The 26193-nt window shown below is 47.3% G+C and overlaps 1 protein-coding gene across 1 annotated transcript in view; it reads left to right on the top strand.

Annotated features, from left to right (window-relative positions):
* CDYL2 (chromodomain Y like 2) overlaps nt 1-26193 on the top strand; it is a 128680-nt gene that overhangs the window by 86800 nt on the left and 15687 nt on the right. The window contains exons 2-4 of the mRNA XM_081117610.1: nt 865-1453; nt 17449-17666; nt 21463-21635. Coding sequence (XP_080973736.1) covers nt 865-1453; nt 17449-17666; nt 21463-21635 — 980 coding nt within the window. The remainder of the gene's footprint in view (nt 1-864; nt 1454-17448; nt 17667-21462; nt 21636-26193) is intronic.

The raw sequence follows: 26193 nt of genomic DNA, 5'->3' as shown, positions 1-26193 counted from the left end.
CAGTAGGATCTCAACAAATATTACCTATCACCTTGCCTCAGCCCCCTGTGTTGCAGCTTGGGGCTCTGAATTGGGGGAATTGGGTTTTGTTGATCCAAGTCATTTTTGATCAATATAGAAGATTTTTGTCATTGAGAGTTGGTATGGCCTAATAATTAAGAAAATAAATCTCGGGGAAGAGTGGTTCCAATCCCAGCTCTTCCCTTACCAGCTTGGAACTTGGTTGAGTGACTTAATCTCTCTGAGCCCAGGTTTCCTCACTGTAAAATGGGGATAGAAAGAATATCTACCGCTTTGGGTTGTTGTCAGGAGAAAAGGAAATGGGGACATCCATGTCCACATTTAGTATAACGTCTGCCTCATATGTGCCCAATGGATGTTACTAATCATATAGTATTATTATAAGTAGAGGTACATCAGCATAGCGCCTACCATATAAATGCTTAATAAATGTTTCTTCTTCTTATTATTATTATTATTATAAGTAGGGGTGAAAAACCAACACCAAATTGGTCTTTAAAAGTCTAATTCTACTTTGGTGCAATGAAAAGAATGAAGATTTTTAGTGAAAACTTGCAATGTGATTTCAAGCGAGAGTAAGCCTTTGGATGGTTGGACAGGCAGATGCTGCCAGCCAGGCCTGGTGTCGCTGAGTCATGGGAAATGACCATGTACCTTGAGTTCCATTCAGGGATGTCTTAAAATAAACCAGCCACCTTGAACGCTCCTGGAAGCGTCAGGGGCTTTGGATAGCTTGCCCTATGGCCAGGGTTTCACCTTTATCCTGAGGACTTTGTGCTGTTCTTGTTGTCTGGGACTGAATTTTTCCTTTCTCTCTTTTCTGACTCTCATCTCGTATCCCAGGTCGAAAGGATTGTAGACAAGAGAAAGAACAAGAAAGGAAAATGGGAGTACCTTATCCGATGGAAAGGCTACGGGAGCACAGAGGACACGTGGGAGCCAGAGCACCATCTACTGCACTGTGAGGAGTTTATCGATGAATTCAATGGGCTGCACCTATCCAAGGACAAGAGGATTAAGTCAGGGAAGCAGGCCAGCGCCTCCAAGCTCCTGCGCGACAGCCGAGGCCCATCAGTGGAGAAACTCTCCAGTAGACCTTCAGAATCTGGAAAGAGCAAAGGGACTTCTCATAAACGGAAGCGGATCAACCCTTCCCTGTCCAAGCCGAAGAAGGGGTATCCAGCCAAGCCCCCTGCGGGAGGTGACAGGGCTGCCAAGACGGTGTCTTACAGGACTACCCCCAGTGGTTTGCAAATAATGCCCCTGAAAAAGGCTCAGAATGGGATAGAAAACGGGGACACCGGATCTGAGAAGGATGAGAGGCACTTTGGAAACGGGTCCCACCAGCCCGGCTTGGATCTGAATGATGTTGGAGAGCAAGACCTGGGCGAGTGTGATATCAACCATGTGGCACTGGCAGAGAACGGGCTCGGTACGTGGCTTGTCTTTCTCCTGCGTTTGGCTCCAGCCATGGCAGATGGGGGTTCTGCATGCACACATAAGGTCCCCACTCTGTCCCTGACTCTTAGCTAGGAAGTTATTCTCCCTTTGTCTCTCTCACCTAGGGCCATGTGGATTTGGTCATGTGCCCACATTGGTTACAGTCACCCATGCATGTGGGGGGACCAAGCCACTGGTACTCCAGCCAAGGCCGGGAATGGGTTGAAAATTCCTGACACTAGAGGTTCTCCTGTGAGGGCAGCTCAGATTCCTCACCTGCCAGGATCTGAGACTGATGTCCCCAGAAGGCCAGTGCCTTTTCAGGGCAGCACGCACCTCTCAGAGCCCTTGCTATCAATCTCTTGGGACCCCCAGCAGTATAGCCCAGAGGTGAGGTTTGGGTTCATGTCTGGTCCTCCTCAGACCCAGTTTGGACTTGGGATTCTTCTAACCCGTTCGTAAGCTGGAGCCTCTTGCCCTTCATCTATAGCTAACATGCATGATCTGGCCCCATTTCTATGTTAGGTCCTAAATGCTGCCCTGTCCCCATCCTGTGCTAATTCTTTTGGTTGCTCCCTACCTTCTTACTCCATCCTGGAAGTAACACAGCAAAGGTGATAGCATTCGTCCCCCTTACCTTGTCCCCACAGGCAAAATTAAGAACAGAGAGGCAATGACCTAGGTAATTCAAGCTCCCAAGCCTGACATTTCTCCAGTAGTCAAATTGCTCCTCAGTCGAGTCCTTGTGGCCAAGTCTTCCAGGTTACCTGTCTTTACCCACAATGCGCACTCACCCATTTCTTGGATACCTGTGTGTCTGCGTGGTTTCTCTTTAGCTGCCAGAACCCTGAGCCTTGGGATGTCAGGAAACCCTGCATGAGTGTGGAGAGCCTGTGTCCAACAGAGTAGGGCCATCAATGCCCTGGATGGAACCAGGGTGTGTGTGGGAGCAGGGGTACTGGATGCCAGTAGGACAGGCTGGAAGAGGTCCTGGAGGGATGGGGTGATGGGGGCAACTGCACAGGACAGTGACGATGCTTTCAGAGTTCCGAGTGCCCAGAGCATGTTCTACTGGGGAGAGCATGACATCCTTAGGGGGTCTTGCCAGGGAATCTGAGCAATCACTTTGAGATTCCTCTGTCTCCAGAGAGGAGTTTCACCCAAACAGGATTTATTTAGCAGCCTCTGCCCCAGATTGATCCCCCCTTTCCGTCTGGGGATCCCTGATGCTGACGTGACTCTGCCTGCTACTGTGTGTAAATGCTGTTTGTTTTTAAAAATTCACCTCTCCCGGAGGAGTGGGTTTGTGTAAATGAGGTCTGGCACAGACTTTATCTGTGTTTGACGCTCCTGTGATAACTGCTGGCAGTGGAGGAATTCCCTGTCTTGGGGAGGGTTGCTGGTGAGTGGAGCTTCTGAGGCTTCTGGTGTGCAGGCAGAGGAAACCTGGGCATGATTCCTTGCAGTCTGACTGGTAGAAGTGCCCTGTCCTGCTCAAACTGTGGCTGCAGAGCGAGAGGAGAAGCATGAGGGAGGATGGTTTGCTCACTTTAGCTGCCAGCCTGCCGCGTGAGGAGAGAAGCCAGTGGAGGAGTCTGGGTGAAGGAGCGCCTCTGGTTCCCTGCAACATTCCAAAGTGGGGCAGAGTGCCGGCCAGTTCCTCTCCATCCTTGGGCCTTGTTCACGATCTGATGATGGGCACGCTACCCCACATTGGGGAAAATAGGCAAGGATAAGTCTGTTTGGATGAGTTGGTGGCCTTGTTAACTTCCAGCCTTAGCTCCAGAATGCTGCTGAGAGTTTCCACATCTCTGGTCTCTTGTTGGCCTCATTTTTTTCCTGTGTTCTTTACTCCACTTGGGCCCATGCCTGGATAGAGAGGAGGAAGCTGCCTGCCTCTGTTGTGTTCTGCTTTAGGTGTTCCCAAAGGACCCTTTTGTTTAATCACATCTCATAGTATTGGTGTCCTTGAGATTCCCCATAAGGTTAAGGCAGTGGTTCTCAGATTGTACATGTGTAAGATTACATGTGTAAGAATGCAGGTCCCAGAGAGTCTGATTTACTACATCTTGGGTAGAGCTGAGAAGATGGGTTTTAATTAGTTAATTAATTAAAATATGTTTGATTTTTTTTTTTTTTTTTAGAGAGAGAGAAAGGGAGAGGGAGAGAGAGAAACATCATTGAGATGCATTGATCAGCTGCCTCCTGCATTTCCCCCCCACTGGGGGTCGAGCCTGCAACCCGGGCATGTGCCCTGACTGGGAATGGAACCTGAGAGCTCTTGGTGCACAGGATAACACTCTACCTACTGAGCCACACTGGGCAGGGCAAACATGGTTTTTAACAAGCATGCTGAGAGACTCTTATGCATTTTGAGACACACACTGTGGCAATATGGGGATGGCAGTTAAGTTTTACATCAGGTATAAATTTAAATCAATTCAATACTTATTTTTTTGAAAACTTCCTAAGGGTTAATCACTATGTTAGCTGCTTGGAGTAGCATAATAAAAAGACAGGTAAGGACTTATTCCTCTGAAACAACATACTCTCCAATAAGTTCAGAGTGGATGTCTCTAGGTCAGTGTTGAGAAAACTCGCTCATTAGAAGGAATAACACATATGTTATATACATGATATGCCTTTTCATACCTGTCTTGACATCTTCTGTGGTCACTAGGGTGGTAAATGCCCCAAACACTGTCAGTCTTTAACACTTTGGTGAGAACTAGCTTATTATTCAGGTCTTGGGGTAACTGGGGAGAGGCAAAGGCTGGGAATCCTTTCCAGAGAAAGAGAGAGAGAGTGGTTTGGGGTTCTTGGACAAGACCCAAGACAGAAGGTGTTTTGTGGTTCCAGAACTTTGCAGCAAGGGGTCAAAGCTGTAGTCAAGTGCATGGTTCCACTTATGTTTTCAACCAGAGGGAAGCCTTGATGAAGCCAGTGCCAGTGCTCATGTGGGACTGAGTGTCTTCTTCCTCCCCACTCCTTAACCCCTTTCTCCTGACCACCTTTACCAAAGGATCCAGTTCCCAGTGGCACAAAGGGTAAGCTGACGGGGGGTTTTCAGCATCGAGGCAGACTCATCTTTGCCTGGCAGAAGATGGCTGGGGAGATCCTGGCTGCGCTTCCCCAGCATTTGTTTTGGGGGTGGGCTGTTGCTTTTTGTATGATTTTAACTTCTCTTTGGTAGATTAAGGTTCTGCATACAGAAAAGCAACTTATGTAACACGTTACTCATTTACTGCTGACTTCCCTGATCTGTGCTGTGGGAACAAGTGCTAAATCAGGGCTCCGGTGTTTTGGTTTCAGGCTACGTTTTCCCCAGCAGTGCTTGTGAAGCCTCTGTAGCGACTAGGTACTGCTCTTGGTTCTATTTCTTCTTCCCTAACGGCCCTGTGGTCTGGGGACCATCTGCCTCAGTATCGCTTGGGGAGCTTGTTTAAAATGAGCTCCACCCCAATGGAATGGATCAGGATTTCAGGAGACAGGGCGGGGGCTATGCATTTTAAATACTGAATTTTAATGGCCATGGGTGTATATGTCCCGTAGTTCCCGTGGATGTGTTTGGTTGTAAGTGATGCTTCATAGATCGACTTGGGGTAGATCCCAAGTGACTCGTTGGATGGTCACCTCGTACATGGGAATGTAATTTGGTCCTTCGAAGGCTTAATACCTGGCATAATTTCTCCTTGCTCATGCACTTTCTACCAGGCATCTCTTTGTATTCTAAAACAGAACAGTTTCATCTGTATGAAAAAGCTTTTGGTTAGCTAGCTTCCGTGGTCTGGTGCAGGAACACTGGTTAGTGTTTCCTGGTCTCCAATAAGCCAGAGTGTCAACACTTTACAGATTCAGATGAGCCTTTCACCGACGGAAACATCCCTAACCAGGAGCCAGCGCGTCGCTCTGAACCCCAGCACGACACATTCTCTGAATTTCCGTGAAACCAATGAGTTTCCACTGTTGATGCTGAGCCCGTGGCCTGGGTTCACATGGCTTCGAATTTTGAGATAATTTTCCTTGTTTCCCGAGACTGTTGTCTGTCGCACAGGCACTGCCCTCCAGACACTGCTTGATTCGTGCTTTCAGAATTGTTCCTGTCATTGAATGAGTCATCCCACACCGATGCGCGCGTTTGCCACGTTCTCTCCATTGATCTTTTACAGTTATCTCAGCTTTCACTGGTATAGTGTTTGTTTATCTCTTCCTGCTCACGTTTTCAACATGATTATCATTTTTTCCTTTGTTGAACATAGTGGAGTTACCGTGTTTTAACAGCAGTCCAGAACTGAGCACCAGCATGGGACATGCCCTGGGACTTTCGAGAACCTAGGGCTCTCAAACATGAAGCCAGTATCAGGTCCCCTGGAGGGCATGTTAAAACACAGATTACTAAAATTGAAAACACAAATAAACAAGAAAACAAAAACTCCCACACAGATGGCTGTGCCAACCCCAGAGTTTCTGGCTCAGTGGGTATGGAGGAGAACCTGAAAATCTGCATTTCTAGCACATTATCCTAGATGCTGCTGCAGGTCCAGAGACCCACTTTCAGGACCACTGCTCTAGCCAAATAAGCCCCAAGATGGTAGAGACGAAAATGACAGACAGTGGTTGAGAATACCAGTTGGTGGTAACAGACTTATGGATACAGACAGACTGACATCTGTCAGAGGGGAGTGGGTTCGGTGGCTGGGTGAAAAAAGCGAAGGGATTAAGCATAAGAGCCAACACAACTCATAGACACAGGCAACCTATGGTGATTACCAGGGGGAAAGAGGGGTGAGGGGAGGTAGAAGAGGGTAAAGGGAGGATAAATGGTGATGGAAGGAGACTTAACGACTTAACTTGGGGTGGTGAACACACAATACAGTGTACAGATGCTGTATTATAGAGTTGAAACCTATAGAATTTTATTAACCAATGTCACCCCAGTAAATTCAATAAAAAGAAAAAAAGAAAATACCAGTTGATGGTATCGAGGAGAATTGAAACGCCTTTGGTCTGGACCTTGAGTTTGCATTCTTGAGAATTTACAAGTTGAAAGTTTGAGAGTATGGGAACTTCCCAGTGGTGAGGCCTGGGAGTTTGCAAAGGACTTTCTGTGATCCTCATAGCAGTCCTGAGTGGTAGCTGTTGACATACCCATTTAATAGAGGAGGGGACTGAGGTTACAAATGTTCAGGTTGGGAAGAGAAGAGAAATCCAGGCAACTGGAGTCCAGGGCTGGCCCCTGGATCACTGTCCAGCCAGGTTCCACACACATGCCCTGCAGGGGGCGGGGAGTGCTGGTGGGGCAGGAGCCACTTCTTGGACTCACCCTCTTGCTTATTGATGGATGGATATAATCCTTTCGAGCTTGAGATACTATCACTAACTCTGTGCCATTGAGTTTGAAGATCTGCTCAATATCCTAGAAAAATACAACAAAACAGACTCAAGGAGGATTAGAAAACCCAAACAGAGCAAGAACTATTGAAGAAGTCATTAACTCAGCCATTACAAAGCTCTCATAAAAAGCAGGGAAGAAGGCACATGAGGCCCCATGGTTTTATAGGCAAGTCTACCAACTATTCTAGAACAGATATCCAAATGGTTGCAGAGAACAGAAAAAGAGAAAACACTCCAGTTCCTTTGATGAGGCCAGTCTAACCTGGATTTCAAATCCGACAGGAGGAACAAGGAAAATTATAGGTCAATTTCACTTGAAGATAACAGTCCTCAGAGTCCTGAATGACACCCCCCCCCCCCCCCCCGGGCTTGCTACAGCGTCCTTGATGCTTCCTTAAAGTCGTGAGTGTGCCAGAAACTTCGCACTCTGTGCCCTGAACTCGACCCCAGTTCGTGACCTTTAGAATCACCACTGCTTCTCCAGGTGCCCAGCTTGTCCCTGGGAGAGGCCTAGGGGAAGCTGGCTCAGGCCAGCCACATGTCCTGGGCAGCGGCCCCAATCCATCTAGTAAATCACAGAAAGTCCACAGAGGGTGTCCACTCCACGGCCTCTTGTTAACACAGGTATTTGTTTCCCTGGGCACAGCTGTTCTTTTAACACACTTCAGACACCCAATCCCAAGCCAACAGACTTTGACCAACCTTTTTCTTTTTCAAAAGTGGCTCGTTTTCCAAACCAGTAACAACAACAAAAACCTAAGTGGTTCTTCTGTTTTGTCTTTCAGAGTGTGGCAAGTAAGTGACTTGTGCTAATGAAACCCTTTTATGTGGTAATGTGAAGACCGTCTGACTTAGACTTGGCCACCGCCTCTGAGTGGAAATAGCCAGACTGTGATGGAAAATCTGACTGCAAACTTGACCCATGGCAAATCCAAGGGGGAAATAGATTCTCCCAGTTGGTTCCCCGATTCTGGATTTGATTTTGGCATCCAGAAGAGGCTGATGGAATCTTGACCACTGTCAAGATTTGGAAATGGACTAGTTACTTTCTCTGCCAGCTCAGATACTGTCTTCCTCTTTCAACTACCTCAAAAAAAAAAAAAAAATCCCACCAAACAAACAAAAAACCCTTAGGACCTGAAGTTGCCATTTATCATCAGTGGTAAACCAAACTAAGTGGGGTGGGCAGTAGAAGCCCTGTCCCCACCCCAGGTGTAAGCAGTTAAGGGTCTGCAGAGGGTGGCAAAACAGTAATAAAAATCAAAGCTTTTCTCTGTTGGGGTGAACTCCAGACCCACAGCTTGTCCGCCACCCCCACTGCCCATACAAATGATTATGGGGGTGCTGAGCTCCATCTGGAGGCTAAGTCTCTTTCTTTGTGTCTGACATCTGGGATGGATACCACTTAATCTCCTCAGCGGTTTTCTGATTTAGCAGCTTAACAACGTAGCATCATAACAAGGTTAGCTGTGAACAGCCTTGCTTCTAGGTGGGGAAACTGAGGCTCAGAGAGGTTGAGACACAGAATGTCGAGGGCAGGAGTTGGGATGCGGTGTCAGGCCTGGCGATGCTGAAGCTGTCAGAGGTCTGACTCATTTTATAAAGGAAAAAAGGCACTTCTGGGATTTAGGTTCAAACCAGCAGACCTTCCCCTGGGTTCTGAGAAAGTTCTGGTTAGCATTCCAGAGCCTTCCTTTGAAACATCTTCTGTGGTTCCAAAGATGCTGATTTGGCGTTCCAGGGAGGTGGACCCTTTGGTCCTGAGTGATTTTTCTCTGGGCCTTAGATGAAAAGACACACACACATGCACAAGAAGCCAAGACCTCCACTGAGAAGGTGACATCTGAGTAAAGACGGGAGGTGGTGAAAACATCTTGTTTTAAACTTAAAAATCCGTCTGTGTCAGATATGTAGATCTGTTTCCCTCTTTTAGCAGCCCAGGGTTTTATAGTATGCAGATAAACTGTCCTCTCTCTGATGGTCACTTAGGCTGCCTCCGAGGACACACAGTCTTGCCAACCCTGGCATTGCCCAAGTCATTGTCATGCTTTCCCAGCCTCTGTTGTTCTGATTTTAGTTTGCAGATGAGGGTGAGCATCTTCTCATGTTCCTGCCGCTTGTGTTTCTTTCCCTGGGAGTGGCCCAAGCATAGTCAGGCCAAGTGTAGAGAAGGTGACACTCAGTATGGTGGGTGGACAAGGGCATTTGGCCACCTTGCTTCAGGCAAATTGCTTTGCCTCTCTGGGCCAAATTCTTCATTCATAAGATGCAAATATAATCATACCTCATGGAGTTGGGGTAAAGAATAAGTGATTTCATTCATAGAAAGTCCGTAGAATATTACCTGGCATATGGTAGACATTTGATAAATATTAGCTATTGTTATTTCAATCCTTTGCCTATTTTTCTACCTGGGTCTTTGTATTTTCCTATTTGATTTTTAGAGCACTTTACGTATTGTACATATTAATCCCTCATTATGTATGTTAACCAGTACTCATGGGGTGACTACTGTATACCGGAAACTGTTTAGACAAATCATTGAAATACCTTATACCATGATGGAGATATGCAGAAGATACTGAGGGAGCTATAGGCAGAGGCTCCTAAGCCAAGTTTGGGAAGGGAATTAGGAGAGGGCTTCTTGGAAGAGGTGCTATGCAAGCTGCGTCTGCTGGAATGAGCCAGAATGAATGAGGAAAGAGGCAGGGATGGTGGGATGACAGATGACACAGGGGCATAGAGCCCAGGATCAGCATGTGGGTGTGATAGCAGATCACAAAGACTGTGGGAGCCCAGGCAGTTCTAGACCACCCTGCAGGGGAGGCTGAGGCTCCAGGGAATTCCCTGTGCTGTCAGGGTTGCCTTAAGAACCAGGTAGATGGAGCCTGCAGTAGGACGGTGTTTTGGGTTCTTTCTGGAAGGGGCGAGGACATCCTCACGCAGCCTACACTCTCCAGGTCTGCCTCGTACCCTTCCCCACACCGGCTCCCTGTGCTCTGCCCTGGCGCCCTCCCCTCCAGCCCTGAGTGCGTAGTTGGCCTCTTCATTCTTCATGGCTCGCTCGAGCAGCGATTCCCCCATGGGAACCTTCCCCGACGAGCCCCGTAGGTCAGCTTCCAGTGTTGTTCGCTCAGGTAGAACCGTGTTTCTTCCCTGACACCACTCACCCTGCTTTGTAATGGTCACAGCCTGATTCCACGAATAATCTCCTCCCTCACTAGATCATGAGCTCTGCTGGGGCAGGCATCGTCTCTGTTTTTGCTCACAGTTGTATCTCCAGCACCTAACAGTGTCAGGCACATAGTAGGTGCTTAAGAAGTACCCGCCAAACGCGGGAGTGAATGAATGGGTGCATTGACAAAAGAAGCAGCAAGAAGCCTTTCCTGCTTAAGATGTGGGTCCTGAGGCCTCGCTGTGAATTGTCCTCACATCTGTCAAATGCTCCCATCACTGTCTCAGTGTCACCCTCCCACCCGGGCTTGTCTTGCGCTCCCTGCTCCTGGGAGCGTGTCATGGAGAGCTAATGTTTTGTCAGGGCTTTTTGCAGCAGCTGAAGGATTCCCTCTCCCCTGTCTTGTCTGAGAGTTGTTTTCACCATCTGCTCTGACGGCCCGACTTGCTACGCTTCTCCACCCTTAATATTCACGCAGTCTCGCCAGCTCTTAATTAAGCTCCTGGGCTCATCCCCCACACTCCGAGCTCCATCAAGGGTTGGGTTGTGTGGATTCATTTTCAGCAGAGTACATTTCAATTGGGTGGTATTTTCTGTGTTTAGTGTAGTCCCTCACTATGGAAGAGAAAACTCAGTGGACTTTTTACTAGAAGTCCCAGTTACAGAAAGGATTTTGAGATTTCTCTTTTAAACTTGCTGTGAACTTTGGAGGCAGCATGGGGAGGAAGAAACGAAGGAGCGAGTGTGCTTTGGAGACAGAGGGTCTGTGAACTCAAGTGCAAACTCTGTCTCTTGCTGAGTCGGTGACTCTAATAAGGTCTCACCAGCTTTGGAGCCTCAGTTTTCACCTCTGTATTATGGGACTAACAGTACCTACCACAAAGCATTAAATGATGGTTCCCAACTCATAGCCAGTGCTGAGTGAATGTTAGTTTCTCTTCCCCCCTTTCTTAGACTGTGCTGCTTCTGAAAGCCCTGAGGGTTCCATGTGTGAAGGTAGATGGCAGTGGCATTCTGGGCCGAGGGGACACTGAAGCAAATGCTCCAGGAGCAGGGAAGAGCAGGGCGTTTCAGAGAACCTCGAACAGTCCTGGAAATTAGGGTGTTTAAGGGGCAGGAGAGGGGGTTCAGGTTGGAAAACAGGATGAGGCCAGAAGGTAGAGTTTGTGAGCAGAGTTGTGGCAAGAAGAGATGAGAAAATGGATTTTCAACTGGGTCGTTGTATACTTTGAAGACCCCAGGGGATCTTTCTGTGAGTCCCAGGAGTCTGGCCTCAGGGTGCTTTGAGGGTCAGCATGGCCTTGGAGGGTTTTAACACAGAAAACATAATTTAACCTGTGGGAAAAGGTCCTTTTAATCAGGTTATTTTGCATTTTATATTCATGCTTTGCTCTGCTGTTAAGACATCTGACAGTAAATATCATAAGATGTACGATCGTCACTCTCAGCAATCCTAAGTGATCCTGGAACCTAAACTTCCTTGAAGTTCATAGTGTGTGAATTTTCTCAGGAGGCATAATTATAACATGCTAAATGGTGGCTAGTGTGGCTAAGTAAGATTTTAAAAACCTACCTGCAAATTTGAGCTTTGCTGTTGAATTCAGCCCCGAGATCAGGGTGTCTATGGTGACAGTGAAGGTCTGGGGCAATGAGCGGCTATGAAATACCGAGTTCAGGTGCAGGTTAGGCACTTTGAACTCTCGTGGCACGAGTGGGTGGAGTGATTGGGGTTTTTTTCAACTTCAGTCCCCTTCTCCCACTAGAGATTCTGAGCACTCAGCTGGCTCCTGTTGAAAGAAGCTGCTGTCCTAGCTGCTGAGTCTGATGTGCTGAGACAGAAAAGGGTCTTGACATGTAAACTTTGCACCCTCACACTTCCCCTCCCAGAACGGTCCGCCACGCTTTGGTGAGTCAACCACAGAATGGGAAACTGTTCTGATGCTCAAGAACTCTCACTCTCTCTTCTAAAAACTGCAGCTCGAAAACTCTAACCGTCGTCAACAAAGTGATGGTTTTACCCAACTGTGGGACCAGTGACTTTTCTTCTGCTTTTTTAAGCCTACCCTCCACCTAACCCTCTGCCCCAGTTTGCAGCTGAAGGGGCTCCAGTGCGAATTGCCCTCAGGGTGGTCCCAGCCCCCACTTCTGTCTATCTAAGGTGCTGGTACCTAAGGTGCTGATAAGGACTGGAGTGCTGAGGAGCGTGGACAGGAAGGGAAATGCCTGACTCTTGGTCTTTTTATGGGTCTAGTAGCAGATTCATTGAGATTTCCTTATCTTGCTTTCCAGCTTCTCTCTCATGTTCCCTCTTTTGGTCAGGAGGTAGGAACCTCTATAGGTCCATTATACATCCAGCACTTCTTTGTTTATCTGCTCATTCATTCAGCAACAATTGAGCCCTTTCAGTGTGCTGGGCTGCACTGTTTCTGAAGATATAGGAATGACTAACATAGCCCCTGCCTTTAAGAATCTCTCTGAGGGTCGGGGTGAGTCAGGCATGTGAGAAAAGGTATGTCAGAGTTTGCAAGATAATTATCCTGCAGAATGATTACTTGTACTGTAAAGGCTGAAAACACACACACACCCCCCAAAACAGAAGCATGTACACATACCCACGAGAAGAGGGATGAGCTGCTCTGGAAGAATTCCTAGCCAGATAACAGCACAGCTTTAGTGAGAAGTGTGAGGGGCAGGAGAGCGAGAACCTTCCAGGAGAGAGAATGACTCTGGGATCCCAGCTTCTCCCTTCTGTGTTGTGATGGCTCAAACTGCCAAAGGTGTTACTATTTTCTTTGCAAGGGAAGGAAACTTCGTAGCACTCACACCGTGTTCTCTTCCCCGGCACCTTTGAGAGGTGAGATCTCACTTCGCTGTTGTGAGGCAGGAGGGCCAGGTGTGATGTAAGTACAAAGTCATCTAGGTGTGGGATCAACCTGATTTCAGAAAACCAATGTTTTCATGCATATAACTAATACAAAGGTTTAGAATTGTGATCAACACATTGAGAAATGAATATGGAATGGGTCACAGTTAGCAAATGCAGGGCTGGAGTTTTTATACTGTCTGGCAGCAAAGCCCTCAACTTCCATGCTTCTGGAATGTTCTGTTTCCCATGGCGTCTTTCCTGCCAGCTTGCTGCAGTCTTTCAGAAGGTACCATGCTCCAGAAGGGGAGAGGCCTTGAGGGCAGCTCCGTGTGAAGTTAGTCTGTTGGGCTCTGGGGGGTGACTTCCCTCTGAGTCTCCTAAAACACAGGGTCCATTTTATCCACTTACAGTCGGAAACAGGATATAGTGTAGGTGGTGTGAATTCACGCCCTAAGGAGTCTCTCCTCCCTTCCTTGGCCAAAGATGGTGCAACTTCCAAGTTACCACTGGAGACTTGAGCTCAGTGTCCTGATAGAGAAAAAAAGCTTTGAATTCACAGAGACACCCCACCCATTCTTTACCACATTACCCTGTTGTTTTCCCATCTATAATTATTTTAGGTATTAATTTACTTATTTATTTTTCATCACCCTTCACCAAGCAAGCTCCGTGAGGGCAGGGACCTTATTTTTCCAAAATTTTCTGGATATCCATCATCTAGTATGAGAGCCAGCCCATAGGAGGTAATAAATAGATTTTAAGTGAATGGAGGCCAGGAGGATTTTATTCAAACCTTTCCCAATCCTGGAAAGCACTGATGTATCAGAGCCCTGAGCTTCTGACTTCTCCCCAGGCGAGAGCGCGTGTCCACCAAGAGCAGCTGCTGTAATGCGCTAACTCCTGCCAGCAGGACCGCCGTGTGGATTTGCCTGGGCTGCTGTGGAAACCGTGCCCAGCTCCAATTAGGAAGCCCTTCCGAGGAGCTGAAGGTTTTGAGGTTAACCCTCAAGAAACAGCTCCCTTTACACAACCCTGTTAATTAAGTGCTCCCGTTTGCTTTCCAGAGTTCATTGAATCATTTTAGCGGCATTGTGGTGTTTGACAAAGCCCAGTTGCTTCGAGTAATGGAAGAGTGCAGGATGAGGCGGCTTCAGGGAAGCTGGGATGACACAGGCATTGCTGCCTCTGTGCCCCTTCGAGGCTGGGCGCTCACCGGGGTGGGGACCTGGCATTCTGGAGGGGGGGTCCAGTGAAGCATTTCCTGGTTGCTGCCTGTGGCTTGGTTCTTGAACTTCCAGGACCCCCAATGTTAATTAAGGATCTGAGTCCACTCAGAGGTGGACTCACGGCTCCAGAAGCCAGGGAACACTTTCTGTGGACTTCTGGCGCACAGGTATTATGCTGGGCCATGTTGCGTGTGACAGTGGCTCTGTCCTCAAAATGCTTACAATGTTGTTGGAAACAGGATTCATGCAGAAAATATTATTGAAATACTTTTATGTTGAGCTGGGCTGTAATGATTAGAAAACAAGGACTACCATTTATTCCTTGCTTCTTATATCATGGGTCCTTTAAATATGTTATTTCATTCGATCCTGCTCTCTGAGGATTAGTAACCAGGACGAGTCCACTCTGCCCACACAGTAATTTTTCTGAGAGGGGCCCGGTTTGGCCTCAGGGGACCAGCTTCTGGTTGGGATGCAGCATTTCAGTCTCCATCGTGACTTCTTTCCCTTCCCTGCCAAAAACGAAATGAAAGGTTCCGACTATGCTTAGCACGTAGTAAATCCTCTGCGTGTTCTTGTACCCTTCCTGCCACATCACTGCAGCCTAGTGAGGCTGGCTTTGACATCTGGCTCCATCCCCCTACCCCCAGCAGAAATGCTGAACTCAACAAGATTTTCAGACCTTCATCAGCATGCAAGCATAGGGCTTGAGGGAGACTTCTCACACCTTGGCACTCTGGGGGCAGGGAGCTGCCTGGTGGTGGAGAATACCTGGGTTGTCTGGACCCTGCTTCTCAAAGCCTAATCTCGGGAATGGTGGCAGCACCATGCATGGGCCCAGCAGGCTGGGTTTTCAGAGTTCTTCAGGTGATCCTGATGCACTTTCAGGTTTAAGAACCACTGGGCCAGGTTCTCAAACTTGCCTGCATGTCAGAATCGCCTAAGAAGTGTATTGTGGTTTTTAAAAATCTATTATTATTAACTTAATATTGAAATGTATTCTTTAAAACAAACTTCACTTTTTAAACCATTTCAGATTTACAGAGAAATTTGAAAGATAAGACAGAGAGTTCCTATATGCCCACATTCAGCTTCTGCTATTATTAATACCCTGCATTCGTGTGGTACATTTGTTACAGTTGATGGGCCAGTATTGATGAATTGTTATTAACTAAAGTCCATGCATCAGTCAGGTTTCCTTCGTCTCTATCTAATGTCTGTCCCAAATCCTATCCGGGATCCCACTTACCTTTCATCCTCTCGTCTCCTTGGGTCCCTCTGGGCTGTGACAGGTGCTCAGACTTCACTGGTTTTTGATGACCTTCACAGCTTTGAAATGTACTGATGAAGTATTCTGTAGAATGTCCCTCACTCTGGGTTTGTTGGACGTGGATCTCGTGATGTAAGTTATCGAGAGGAAGACCATAGAGGTGAAGTGCCATCCTCCTCGCATCATAATCAAGGGTGCACCACCTTGACGTATCACTGTGGGTGTTGACCCTGATCACCTGGCTGAGGGAGCTTGACTTCTCCATCATGGTTCTCCACTGTCACTCCGCTCCCCCCAACTTTCCATATTGTGCTGCTTAGAAGGAGTCACTGTGTGCAGCCCACACTTAAACAGTGGGGCCTTAAGCCCCTCCTCCTTGAAGGCAGAGTGTCTACATAAACTATTTGGAATTCTTGTGCATGGGAGAATTGTCTCCTCTCTTCCATTTATTCATTTATTCCATCATTAATTTATATTAGTATGGACTCATGGATCTTGATTTTATACTCTCAGTTATAAGGCAATACTACTTTATTTTCTTGCCCAAATTGTTCCATCCTTGGCCGTTAGGAGCTCATTCACTTGGCTCCTGTGTCCTTTTAGCATACCCTCATCGTTGTAAGGTAATTAAAATTTTTTTAGTGCTTCCTTCCTTTCAGCCACTACAAGCCTATCTGATATGTTTCCTACTCCAGTCTTGGAATCAGCCATTTCTCCAGGGAGCCCTGGCTCCTTTGATTCAGAACGGTATCAGAAACCGAGATCTGGGCCCTAGGTGTGCTTGCTGCTGTTGGCATGTCATTGATTCTGGACCCTCTCAGCTGACAGAGCAAGGGAATACATGTGTATGTGCACTTATCTATAAAGATTTCTGTGTGTAATCATCTGCAACTGTATTAAACTAAACATGAGCTCACATTGATGTCTTCAACTCGAATCCATCATCACATGGATCATTCTAGCCTCCTCCCCTTGCTTATCTGTAAAGTCTCCAACAGTGAGAAACCTTTCCTACCACCCGCTGTCTTCATAACCGTTCAGTTCCAGCACACGTGTATTGCGGTATCAAAATCTTTAACTCCTGCCTACCTCCATGGCAATCAACCTTATCAGCTAGAGTGCAGTGCTTCTGTACAGGCGATTTTGCCTGTAGTTTTACAGACTCCACCCATTCCTGAGGTTCCTTAGGTCAGCACTTTCCCCCTCCCCCTTCAGTGAGGTTGTTTCATACTTTGTAACCCAGTTCTTTTATCACATTCTGCATTCCATCCTGGGAATCTCCCAGCTTCTTCATTTTTTAAAATTTGCATACTTTAAGGTACACTGTGCTGTAAAATTCTTTGGGATTCAACAAATGCATAATGTCTTGTATTCACCGTCATAGTGTCATACAGAATAGTTTCACTGCCCTAAAAAAATCTCCCGTGCTTCACCTTCCCACCCTTCTCTTACTCCATCTGAACTCCTGGCAGCCACTGACCTTTTTACTGTTTCTATACTTTTGTCTTTTCTGGAATGTTATATAACTGGAATCATGCATTGTGTAGCCTTTTCAGACTAGCTTATTTCACTTAGTGGTTTGCATTTAAGATGTGTTCATGTATTTTTGTGGTTTGATAACTAATAATGTTTTATTGCTGAATAATATTCCATTGTATGAATGGACCATAGTTTGTTTATCCATGCACCTAGTAAAGGGCATGTTGGCTGCTTCCAGTCTTTGGTGATTATAAAGCTGCAGAGTTTTTGTTTTGTCTTGTGGCCGTAAGCTTTTAAAGCAGTGGTTCCCTTTTGCTGAAGGCGTCTGGACAAAATCTGTGTACTCACGGGCGGATGTGTGGGACAGGGGAATCAAGGATCACAGGGGGTCCTTCTCAGAGAGCCCTCCCTGTCCTCTTCTGAGTTTGGAGATATAGTAACTCAGGCCCTTCCCCACCCAGAAGAGAGGGTGCACGGGGTCCCAGCGACATCCAGTGAACATCTGAATGCTCTCTGATCTTACCCTTGCACGATTGTTCCGTCTTGGTTTCTCACATGGTTTATCTGATTTTGGAAGGCTCTGCTCTGACCAACGGTGGATTGAACATGCACAGCCCGGTGAAGAGGAAGCTGGAAGCAGAGAAGGATTATGTCTTTGACAAGAGGCTCAGGTACAGCGTCCGCCAGAATGAAAGCAACTGTCGGTTCCGGGACATTGTCGTGCGGAAGGAAGAGGGGTTCACACACATCCTGCTGTCCAGCCAGACCTCAGACAACAACGCGCTGACCCCCGAGGTGAGGGGCGGAGCGGAGGGGGCAGGTTGGGAGGGCCTCTCATTCATCAGCCTGGGCGCTGGCTTCTCTGTTCCTTCGGGGCCGAGGAGAACAGCGAGACTGCGGGGCACAGTACTGAGCACTTTACATGCACTGTCCGTTTGAGCTCTATGACCAGGTAACGATGTCAGTAACACTTATTATATCTGTACAGATGCAGGCCCTGGTAAACAGAGGTTCAGTCAGCTGGTCAGGACTCAGTCGGGGGAGGCCCCAGAATCCAAACGTCGCAGCTCGGGCTTGTCCAGCTAGGCCGCATTATAATAAGCAGTTTCATTGCTGCAGATGGAACTACATTCACTCAGCCCGCTTACATTTTTTTTGGAGATATAATTCACATACCATGAATTTCACCCTTTCAAAATGTACCATTCAGTGATTTTGTACTGTATTTACAAAGTTGTGGAACCATCACCACTAATTGCAGAACATTTCCATCACCCCAAATGGAAACCCTGTACCCATTAGCAGTCATTCCCACTCTCCCTGATCCCAACCCATGGAAACCACTAATCTGCTTTCTGTCTCTATAGATTTGTCTCTTCTGGGCATCTCATGTAAATGGAACCCTACACTATGTGGCTCTCTGTGACTGGCTTCTTTCACTCAGCATAATCTTTTCAGGGTTTATCTGTGTTGCAGCGTGTGTCAGTGCTTCGTTCCTTTTTATTGCATGGATAGGGTCCATTTTGTGAATTAGTTCTTCAGCTGATGGAGATTTGGGCTGGTTCCACTTTGACATTATGAATAATATTGCTGTGAACATTTGTGTACAAGTTTTTGCATGAACATTATGTTTTTAGTTTTCTTGGGTATACTCCTAATTGTGGAGTTGCTAGGGGATAAGGTAACTCTACATTTAACTTTTAGAGAAACTGCCAAACTATTTTCCACAGGTACTGACCATTTTACATTTGCACGAGCAGTGTGTGAGGGTTATAATTTCTCTGCATCCTTGCTAACACTTGTTATTATATCTTTTTTATTGTAATCATGTTAGCGGGTGTGAGGTGGTTTTGATTTGCATTTTCTTGATGGCTAATGATATTGGGCATCTTTTCATGCTCTTATTGGCCATTTGTCTATCTGCCTTCTTTGGAGAAATGTCTATTCCAATCCTTTGCCTATTTTTAAAATTGGGGTGCATTTTTTATTACTGAGTTTTTACTGTTCTTTATACTATATTCTGGATACTATACCCTTATGAGGTATATGATTTGAAAGTACTCCCACCCATTCTGTGGGTTGTCTTTTTACTCTCTAGATAGTGTCCTTGGACATACAAGTTTCAAAATTTCGATGAAGTCCAATTTATTTTTTCTACATTACTTTTTTAATGCTAATCACGCTGATGCCTTAGGTGACTACAACAGGGAAACTGACTATTTAATGCAGTTGGGGAGACAACACCATTCAAAATACGGGGTTCTTAGGAGGAGCGAAGAAGAGATTTTTTTGGAGAGATTCTTGTGCAAATGTGGGAGACAATCATCCAAGCAGTTTTGTCCAACTCAGCTGACCTAGGGCAGGGTGGCAGAGTGGTAAAGGGCAAAAGTGACAGCAGTGCCAGCTCGCAGCGACTCTTCGGGCCTTGTATTTGCTATTTATCCCATTTTATCCCACCAGTACGCTTCTGATGTAGGATTATTATGATCCATATCTTCACAGGTGAGAAAACAGACTTAGAGAACTTAGCAGGCCCAGGCTCACACAGCTTAGCTTCAGGAGGTCAGGACTGTTGTCATGTTTGTCCCCCATTTTATTTCTTGCACTTGGCCCTCTATCTGGCCCCCTGAATACGGTTAATTCCAACCTCCCCTTGGCCTCCCTTTTCCTGTCCCTGCAGTATCCTGCCCTCTGATTTCCATAGTAGCAATGAAGACATGCAGGGTTAACACAGGAGTGTGTTTGGGGGGACACAGTCAAGGGTCAAGGGGTGACTGCCCACCCAGACTGGGGTTGGTAGGATAGCCTGGCATTGCCCAGTGTCTCCAGTATACTTGGGAGGCCCAGGAAGTGCGATGGGGTGGGAGGTGCTGTCTCCTTGAACTTGTAATCACATGCCATCATTATGATTTACATAGACTACGGCTGTTTTATGGGATTGTGGGTGTAACCATCAGGAATGATGCCAAGTGTAGGAGAAGGGATGTGGCTAAAGCCTGTGCAGTTCATGGGGCTCGTGGCTGCATGTTGCCCCTCGTCTAAGCTTGGTGTTCTGGGCTTTCTCTCTCCTCCACATTCAGGAGCCACCTTGGGGTTCTCTGCTGTGTAGACCTCTGTTTAGGCTTCAGAGAAGTCCAGAGCCTGTGGTTTACCGTGAAGGCTGCTCTTTACATGTTTGTACACCTGGAAACCTTGTTATTTTTAAGCGCATCATAAAACATCCACCTGAGACCAATTCTTGGATTTTTTTCTACTTCACTGCTTTTTAAAAGCATGCTTTAAAAGACAGAGCATTTTCCTTCGATTAATTGAGTAAGTGTGAAGTCTCCCAGTTCATTCTGTCTCTTTGGAGCAGCTTTGTGTGTTAACTGTTACTCATCATGGAAAATGTGTGGCCTCCGACTGATTTAAGGTGTATAGGTTCTTACTTCCTGAGATGTGGGCTTGGTTAATTAGAGGTTTATTTATAATTGGTGTTGGTTGGTAACAGTATAGTAGAAAAATGGAAAGAAACATTGATCTGGTGTTTTTGGCTGTCTCAACAACCAGTGTGGATCGACTATATGGATAAACCGGCTAACTGGGTAAAGTAGTCCCAAAAGAAAGATCCTATTGAAATGAAGAGGTGGTGTTGGTGGAGGAATACAGATTTTGGAGTCTAGCCGACCTATTGTTTGAATCCTGCCTCCACCACCTCACCAATTCTGTTACCTTAGGAAGTTACTTTGCCTCCCTGAGCTCCCTCATTTATAGAAGTATCTTACTTGTGAGATTAGAAATAATGTCTGCAAAGAGGTTCACAAAGTACCTGGCACATAGGAGGTATTCAGTGGGTGTTCCTGTCATTGTTAAGATGAAACAGAGGGGATTTAATGGCCACCAGCAGACTCCCTCTTGCTCTTTCATGGAGGAACTGGGAGGGCGCCACCTTCAGGGTCATAATTGAACTTCTTTTTCTAGTTGACATTGGCCTCATGGCAGAAATTCATATGTCACTGGGTTTGTTAACTAGATTCTGAGGCCAGCAGGTATGTTGTAATATTTCCCCTGTCTGGAATAAAATAAAGAGTCAGGAGAATAATGAAAATGCCCCTTAAGGAAAGAGTCAGCAGAATAGATTGGCCAAAGTCTTGGTTATTCAAAGCCCTTCCACTTTCCCATTAGGACAGGACCGCAAGCCCTTGCTCAGCTCCTGGTTGTCTCCAGTGCTCAGAGACAGCACACCTCCATCCATGGGGCACACCCCGCGTGCAGGAGTCACACGTCACTCCCTCTTGATCATACCCCATCCCCACACCATCCTGAAGGCCTGTTAACTTTAGTATCTTGAATAGCTCTCTAATGCGTTTTCTTCTCTCAATTTCCTTAGTAACCCTTATAGCCCAGGCTCGCCTAGTGGCTGTTGGCAGGTCTCAGATCCTCACTGGCCACATACATCAGTTCCTTGCTACATAGTTACTCCACATTCTAGGTCTGGACGTGGCTTATCTTCAGGGGAGGCTCCCTGCACAGACAGAGCAGATTTACTCCCCTCTGCCCCTGGCTTCCAGATGAACATTTAACATCTCCACAAATTTATCTCTGTCCACAGATCATGAAGGAGGTTCGACGAGCTCTCTGCAATGCGGCCACGGACGACAGCAAACTGCTACTCCTCAGCGCTGTGGGCAGCGTGTTCTGCAGTGGCCTGGATTACTCCTACCTAATCGGTCGGTTGTCCAGTGACCGGCGAAAGGAGAGCACCCGTATTGCAGAATCCATCAGGTGAGCTGCTCCTGTTCAGACACTAGGGGACCTGCCTAAGATTGCCAAATTGAGTACATAAAAATACAGGCTGCTCAGTTAAACTCTTCAGACGACAAATTACTTTTTAGCATAAGTATGTCCCATGCAACATTTGGGATATACTTATACTAAAAAAGAAAATTTAAAAGTTGCTGTTTATCTGAAATTTGGAGTTTGATTGGGCATCCTGTACTTTCTTTCCCAAATTAGGGATGCCTTTGCTGTCTAGGTAAGATTGCATTTTATTCTTCTGATCCCCAAAATATTTTACTTTCTTATATTTTCAGCACCTGGTAATGCCCATGTACTATCCACACTTCTCCTGCCCTCTGTCTGATGGTGAAATCTTTGATTTCCTGGGCATCTCTGTTCCTGGAGCTGACTTGGCTCATCACTGGGGAGGAGGAGGGAGAGGTTCCCTAGGCAGCTGTGTATTTGCAGACCCTAGGGACTGGGGAGTGTTATCTCCTCTCTTGTTGCCTTTGGGGCAAAAGTTGGGATCTTGGGGTGACATCTGATCCCAGGAATCAGTATCTTTTTGGGACATTGAAGGGTAGTTATGTCCCCCTTCTTTATAGGTTTATCAAAAGCAAGTGAGCTCACGTGATCTCCAGCAAGGGCTGTCACTCATCTTCCACCTGAGGGGGGCACATATGCTCACTGATGCACCTTGCAAAGCCCTCGGACAAGAGTCACAGTTCAGTGATGCTGCCTGGTCTCTTGAGAAGGGACATTTATTCCATGGTGTCAGGGAGCCCTGGGCTGCAGGTTAGGGATTTTCTGGGCCCTCCAGTCTCACTGCACTGTGACGTCATCGCACAGGTGCCGATTCCTAAGAGGCTGCGGGAGACTTCTAGGAGGTGCAGAGTCTCTAAGAGATGGCACAGGGATGCCCTCAGGTGTGGGGCTCTAAGTCCCAATTCAGAGTGACGTACCTACTGGAGTCTGTGTTCCAAACACCTTTGTGCTTCCTGTTGCAGAACTCATGTCTCTCAACAGAGACGTGAAAAGCCCGAACACTGTTATTAGAAAAGGCATCATAGTTTCACGCAGCTCTTAGGCTCTCTGGGTGCAGACAGCCCTGGCCATGTCCATGGCAGTCTGTTCTCTGCTACTACTTAGCTGCTTTGTCAAGTGGTGGGGGAACAGGATGGTCCCCAGTAAGCTTCCTTCCTTGTTTGTGGGACCGTCAGAGATGGGGTGTCCATCTCTGCCACTGAGGAGCACCTTGGCTGTAGACTTCATCTGGTTTATGAATTTCTATGGAGGCATTGGCTGATTTCCAGAGGTCCCAAGTTTGAGGAGATGCTGAATATATTAGCTTACCTCTAGAGAAGCGTGGCCAGTGGAATTCAGACATTTGCCATCTCATCAGGAAGGTAAGTTTCTCTCAGGCAGAGCAGACGGAAAGACAGTCGAGGCAAATCTTCCCAATGCTTCAAAGGGAGCAGAAGCTCGCAATGCATGAGCTGCCAGAGATGTGGGGAGGGAGGGGGAATGGGGATGTCCCCTAGACCACTGGTTCTCAGCCCCAGCAGCACAGAGACTCCCTAGGGAGCTTTTCAAAACCCATCTGCTTGGTGGCACTTCCAGGAGATTCTGAATTAATGAGCATGGGGTGGGGCCAGCATATCTTTAGTTTTAAAATTCCCTCCATGATTCTAATGTGCAGCCAGGGTTGAGAACTCCTGTCCCATCCCATCCAAGAGGTTTTTGCACTGTTGACTGAGAGCACTAAAAGTTGTGGAAACAAAAAGGTCCTTATTTTTATGCAAGAGAAGAAAAGTGGCTGTAAGAGAAGAGGGTGAAGAGGAAGGTGATGGGGGGGTAAGGGAGGGTGAGGAGCTTCAAGAGGGGATAAGTGGGGTGTAGACTGTATGGCCTTGTAGAGAAGAGTGGGTCCCGGGTCAGAAAATGACCCCAGCATGCTCGTCACCACCACACTCCTGTGGGGAGCCCCAGTGCCCCCAACCTTGGAGTGCTCCAGCCGCCACACTCCAGAGTTTGGGACAGGTTTCTAGAGGAGCATCGTAAGCAAAGGGCAGTGTCATACTGAGTTTGGGCCACGCCCGAAGTTCTTTCCCTGCTCCTACAGATTTTCCAGGCATATTAGCATATTGACAGTCTGAAATTTCTTGGGAAAGGACTTTGTTCAAAATCAAGCATGGCGGAAACCCATTTTAGCCATATGACCTTATAACCCAGTGAGATCCCTCACGGCTCTCTTGGGACTTGTATGCCCTCAGCTGGGCTGACCTCCAGGATCTGAGTGTGCCACACGGCCACGGCTGTCCCTCCAGCAGCGCCCCCACCACGCCCTCGTCGCTCCCTAAAGAAAGCAGGTGCACACAGGACCCAGGGCGCCACGCTCACTGCAGATATTTGCTGAATGAACGGGCAGATGTGGGAAGAGCTCAGATGATTCAGTCAGCAGACGCCTCCCTCCGGGACCCAAACGCAGCTGTCTGCCCCATCCTGAGGTCTCACAGGTGCTGCGGTGCTGGCCTGCTGGCGGGTTGTAGGAAGAGCAATCAGATAACCCACATGAAACACTTGGCCTGTTCCTGGCACATAATACATACTTGGAATAGGTGTAAAGAATTATTTTCATGTTACTCCCAGTTTTAGCTGAGCCTGGGTCTGACGATGGAGTGGGCTCCTAGAGTACCCCTCTGGGGTCCCCAGGGTGATGATCACTGTGTGCTCACAGGTCCTGTGCCAGCTGACTTGGCTCTGAACTTTGGCAGTGGGAGGGCTGTACTCCATGGCTCTGGTTAAAAGGAATGCACAGCTGGGTTACAAAAGAAATGCCAGTTGCTCCTGGTGAAATCAAGACACCCCCATGAGCAGAATTTTGCTTCTGAGTCTCCTTTAGGCCAGGAGAGTGGCTCACAGACCACTGAGAGTGGGATGAAAGCTGTGTGTGCCCTCTGCAGCAGTGATCGAGGGCTCCCCTGTGGCAGGTACTATGCTGATGCCCTGGGTGGATGTCTCACGTAATTCTCATGTGGCCTATGGGGACACACCAGTGGCTTTCCCAAATTCCAAGGCAGAAAACAAGGCTGCAGAGACTGTGCAACTTGTCCAAGACCTCACCCCTGGTTAGGGGCACAGTTGAAACTTGACCCCAAGTCTTTCAAACCCAAAGTTCCTGTGTCTTCTTCTGCATCCGAACAGCCCAGCAGCTCAGGAAGCAGAAACCGCAGGACTCAGGTTGAGTGAAGGAAGCTTCAAGGGCCGGAGTCAGTGTGGTGGACTTGGCTGCTGGGGAAGACAGGGAGCCATCTCCCTAGCGCAGCCCCGCTATCCGAGTCAGGATCAGATATCTGAGCAGCAGGGTCTGTAATGCAATATCCTGTTTGCTATCTGGCTTCTACACCCTCTGGGCCCTTGCGATAGAGATCTGCTTGAGGTGAGAGGGAAAGAATGGAGAGACGGTCTGTGCATCATCTTTTCGTATCAAGGAAATGAACTGCTTGGACTGTCAGGAGGGGTGGTGGGAGGGTGGAGTCAGGATACTTAGTCCCCTTGGCCCTTCTCGGGGGTTCTTGATGCCCCTGCACAGGGCTCAGGTTGGAAACCACAGAGTGAAACGCTCTGGGGTGTGGAAGGGGAAGCTCCAAGAAGGTTGAGGGCTGAGGTGAATTCCTGAAAGGGCTGTCATGGGGATGATGGAGCAGAGCGAATGCTAGTATCAGAGGCCCACATGAGGTCATAATGGGAAGGCATTTTAAAAAAAACTTTTAAAAAAAATATGTCTTTATTGATTTCAGAGAGAGGAAGGGAGAGGGAGAGAGAGATAGAAACATCAATGATGAGAGAGTCATTGGTCAGCTGCCTCCTCACAACCTCCACTGGGGATTGAGCCTGCAACCTGGGCATGTGCCCTGACCGGGAATTCAACCACGATCGCCTGGATCATAGGCCACGCTGGCTGGGCTGACTCAATGACTCTTGAAGTCCTTCTCACTCTGAGATCCAGGATCCTGTAACTGAAAAAGTGTTTTTAGGAATGGAATGTCTGTTGAAAATCACTCAAACCCTGTGGTTCCAAAGATCCTGCAAAGAAATGCCATTTCCCTGCACCCTCCAAATCGCTTTTGGTAAAATGCACTTGTTAAAACCAGTGACTGAGACCATCATGTTAGGAAACAAACCAGGAAATGGGCCTGGAAAAGTGGGAATCAGAGGGTGGTGGTGCCAGCACTCCCTCTTTGGAGCAGTGTCCTTTTGGGGTCAGCTGCAGTAGGGCAGCAGTGGCTGGGATAACTCTGCCATCTACTCACAGAGTCATACGGGAGTCAGGAAATGTGATGCCTCAAGCCTGGGTGCATACTTTCATGAAGACGTGGGTCATAAGATAACCCCAGCCCCAGCGCAATATTAAGAAGTCTTTTCACAATTGAATTCGATCTCAGCATATCACCATGATATCCACATCTTTTGATAAGAATTGGGGGGTAATGGTAACCATTGAAAAGGGATGAATCCACTTGATATTTGTATTAGTTAAGTATTAGCTGCTGTAACAAATAAA

This window comes from Miniopterus schreibersii (genome assembly GCF_964146895.1).
Source record: "Miniopterus schreibersii genome assembly, chromosome: 18".
Classification (NCBI taxonomy): domain Eukaryota; kingdom Metazoa; phylum Chordata; class Mammalia; order Chiroptera; family Miniopteridae; genus Miniopterus; species Miniopterus schreibersii.
This window is presented reverse-complemented; position numbering and strand designations above follow the sequence as displayed.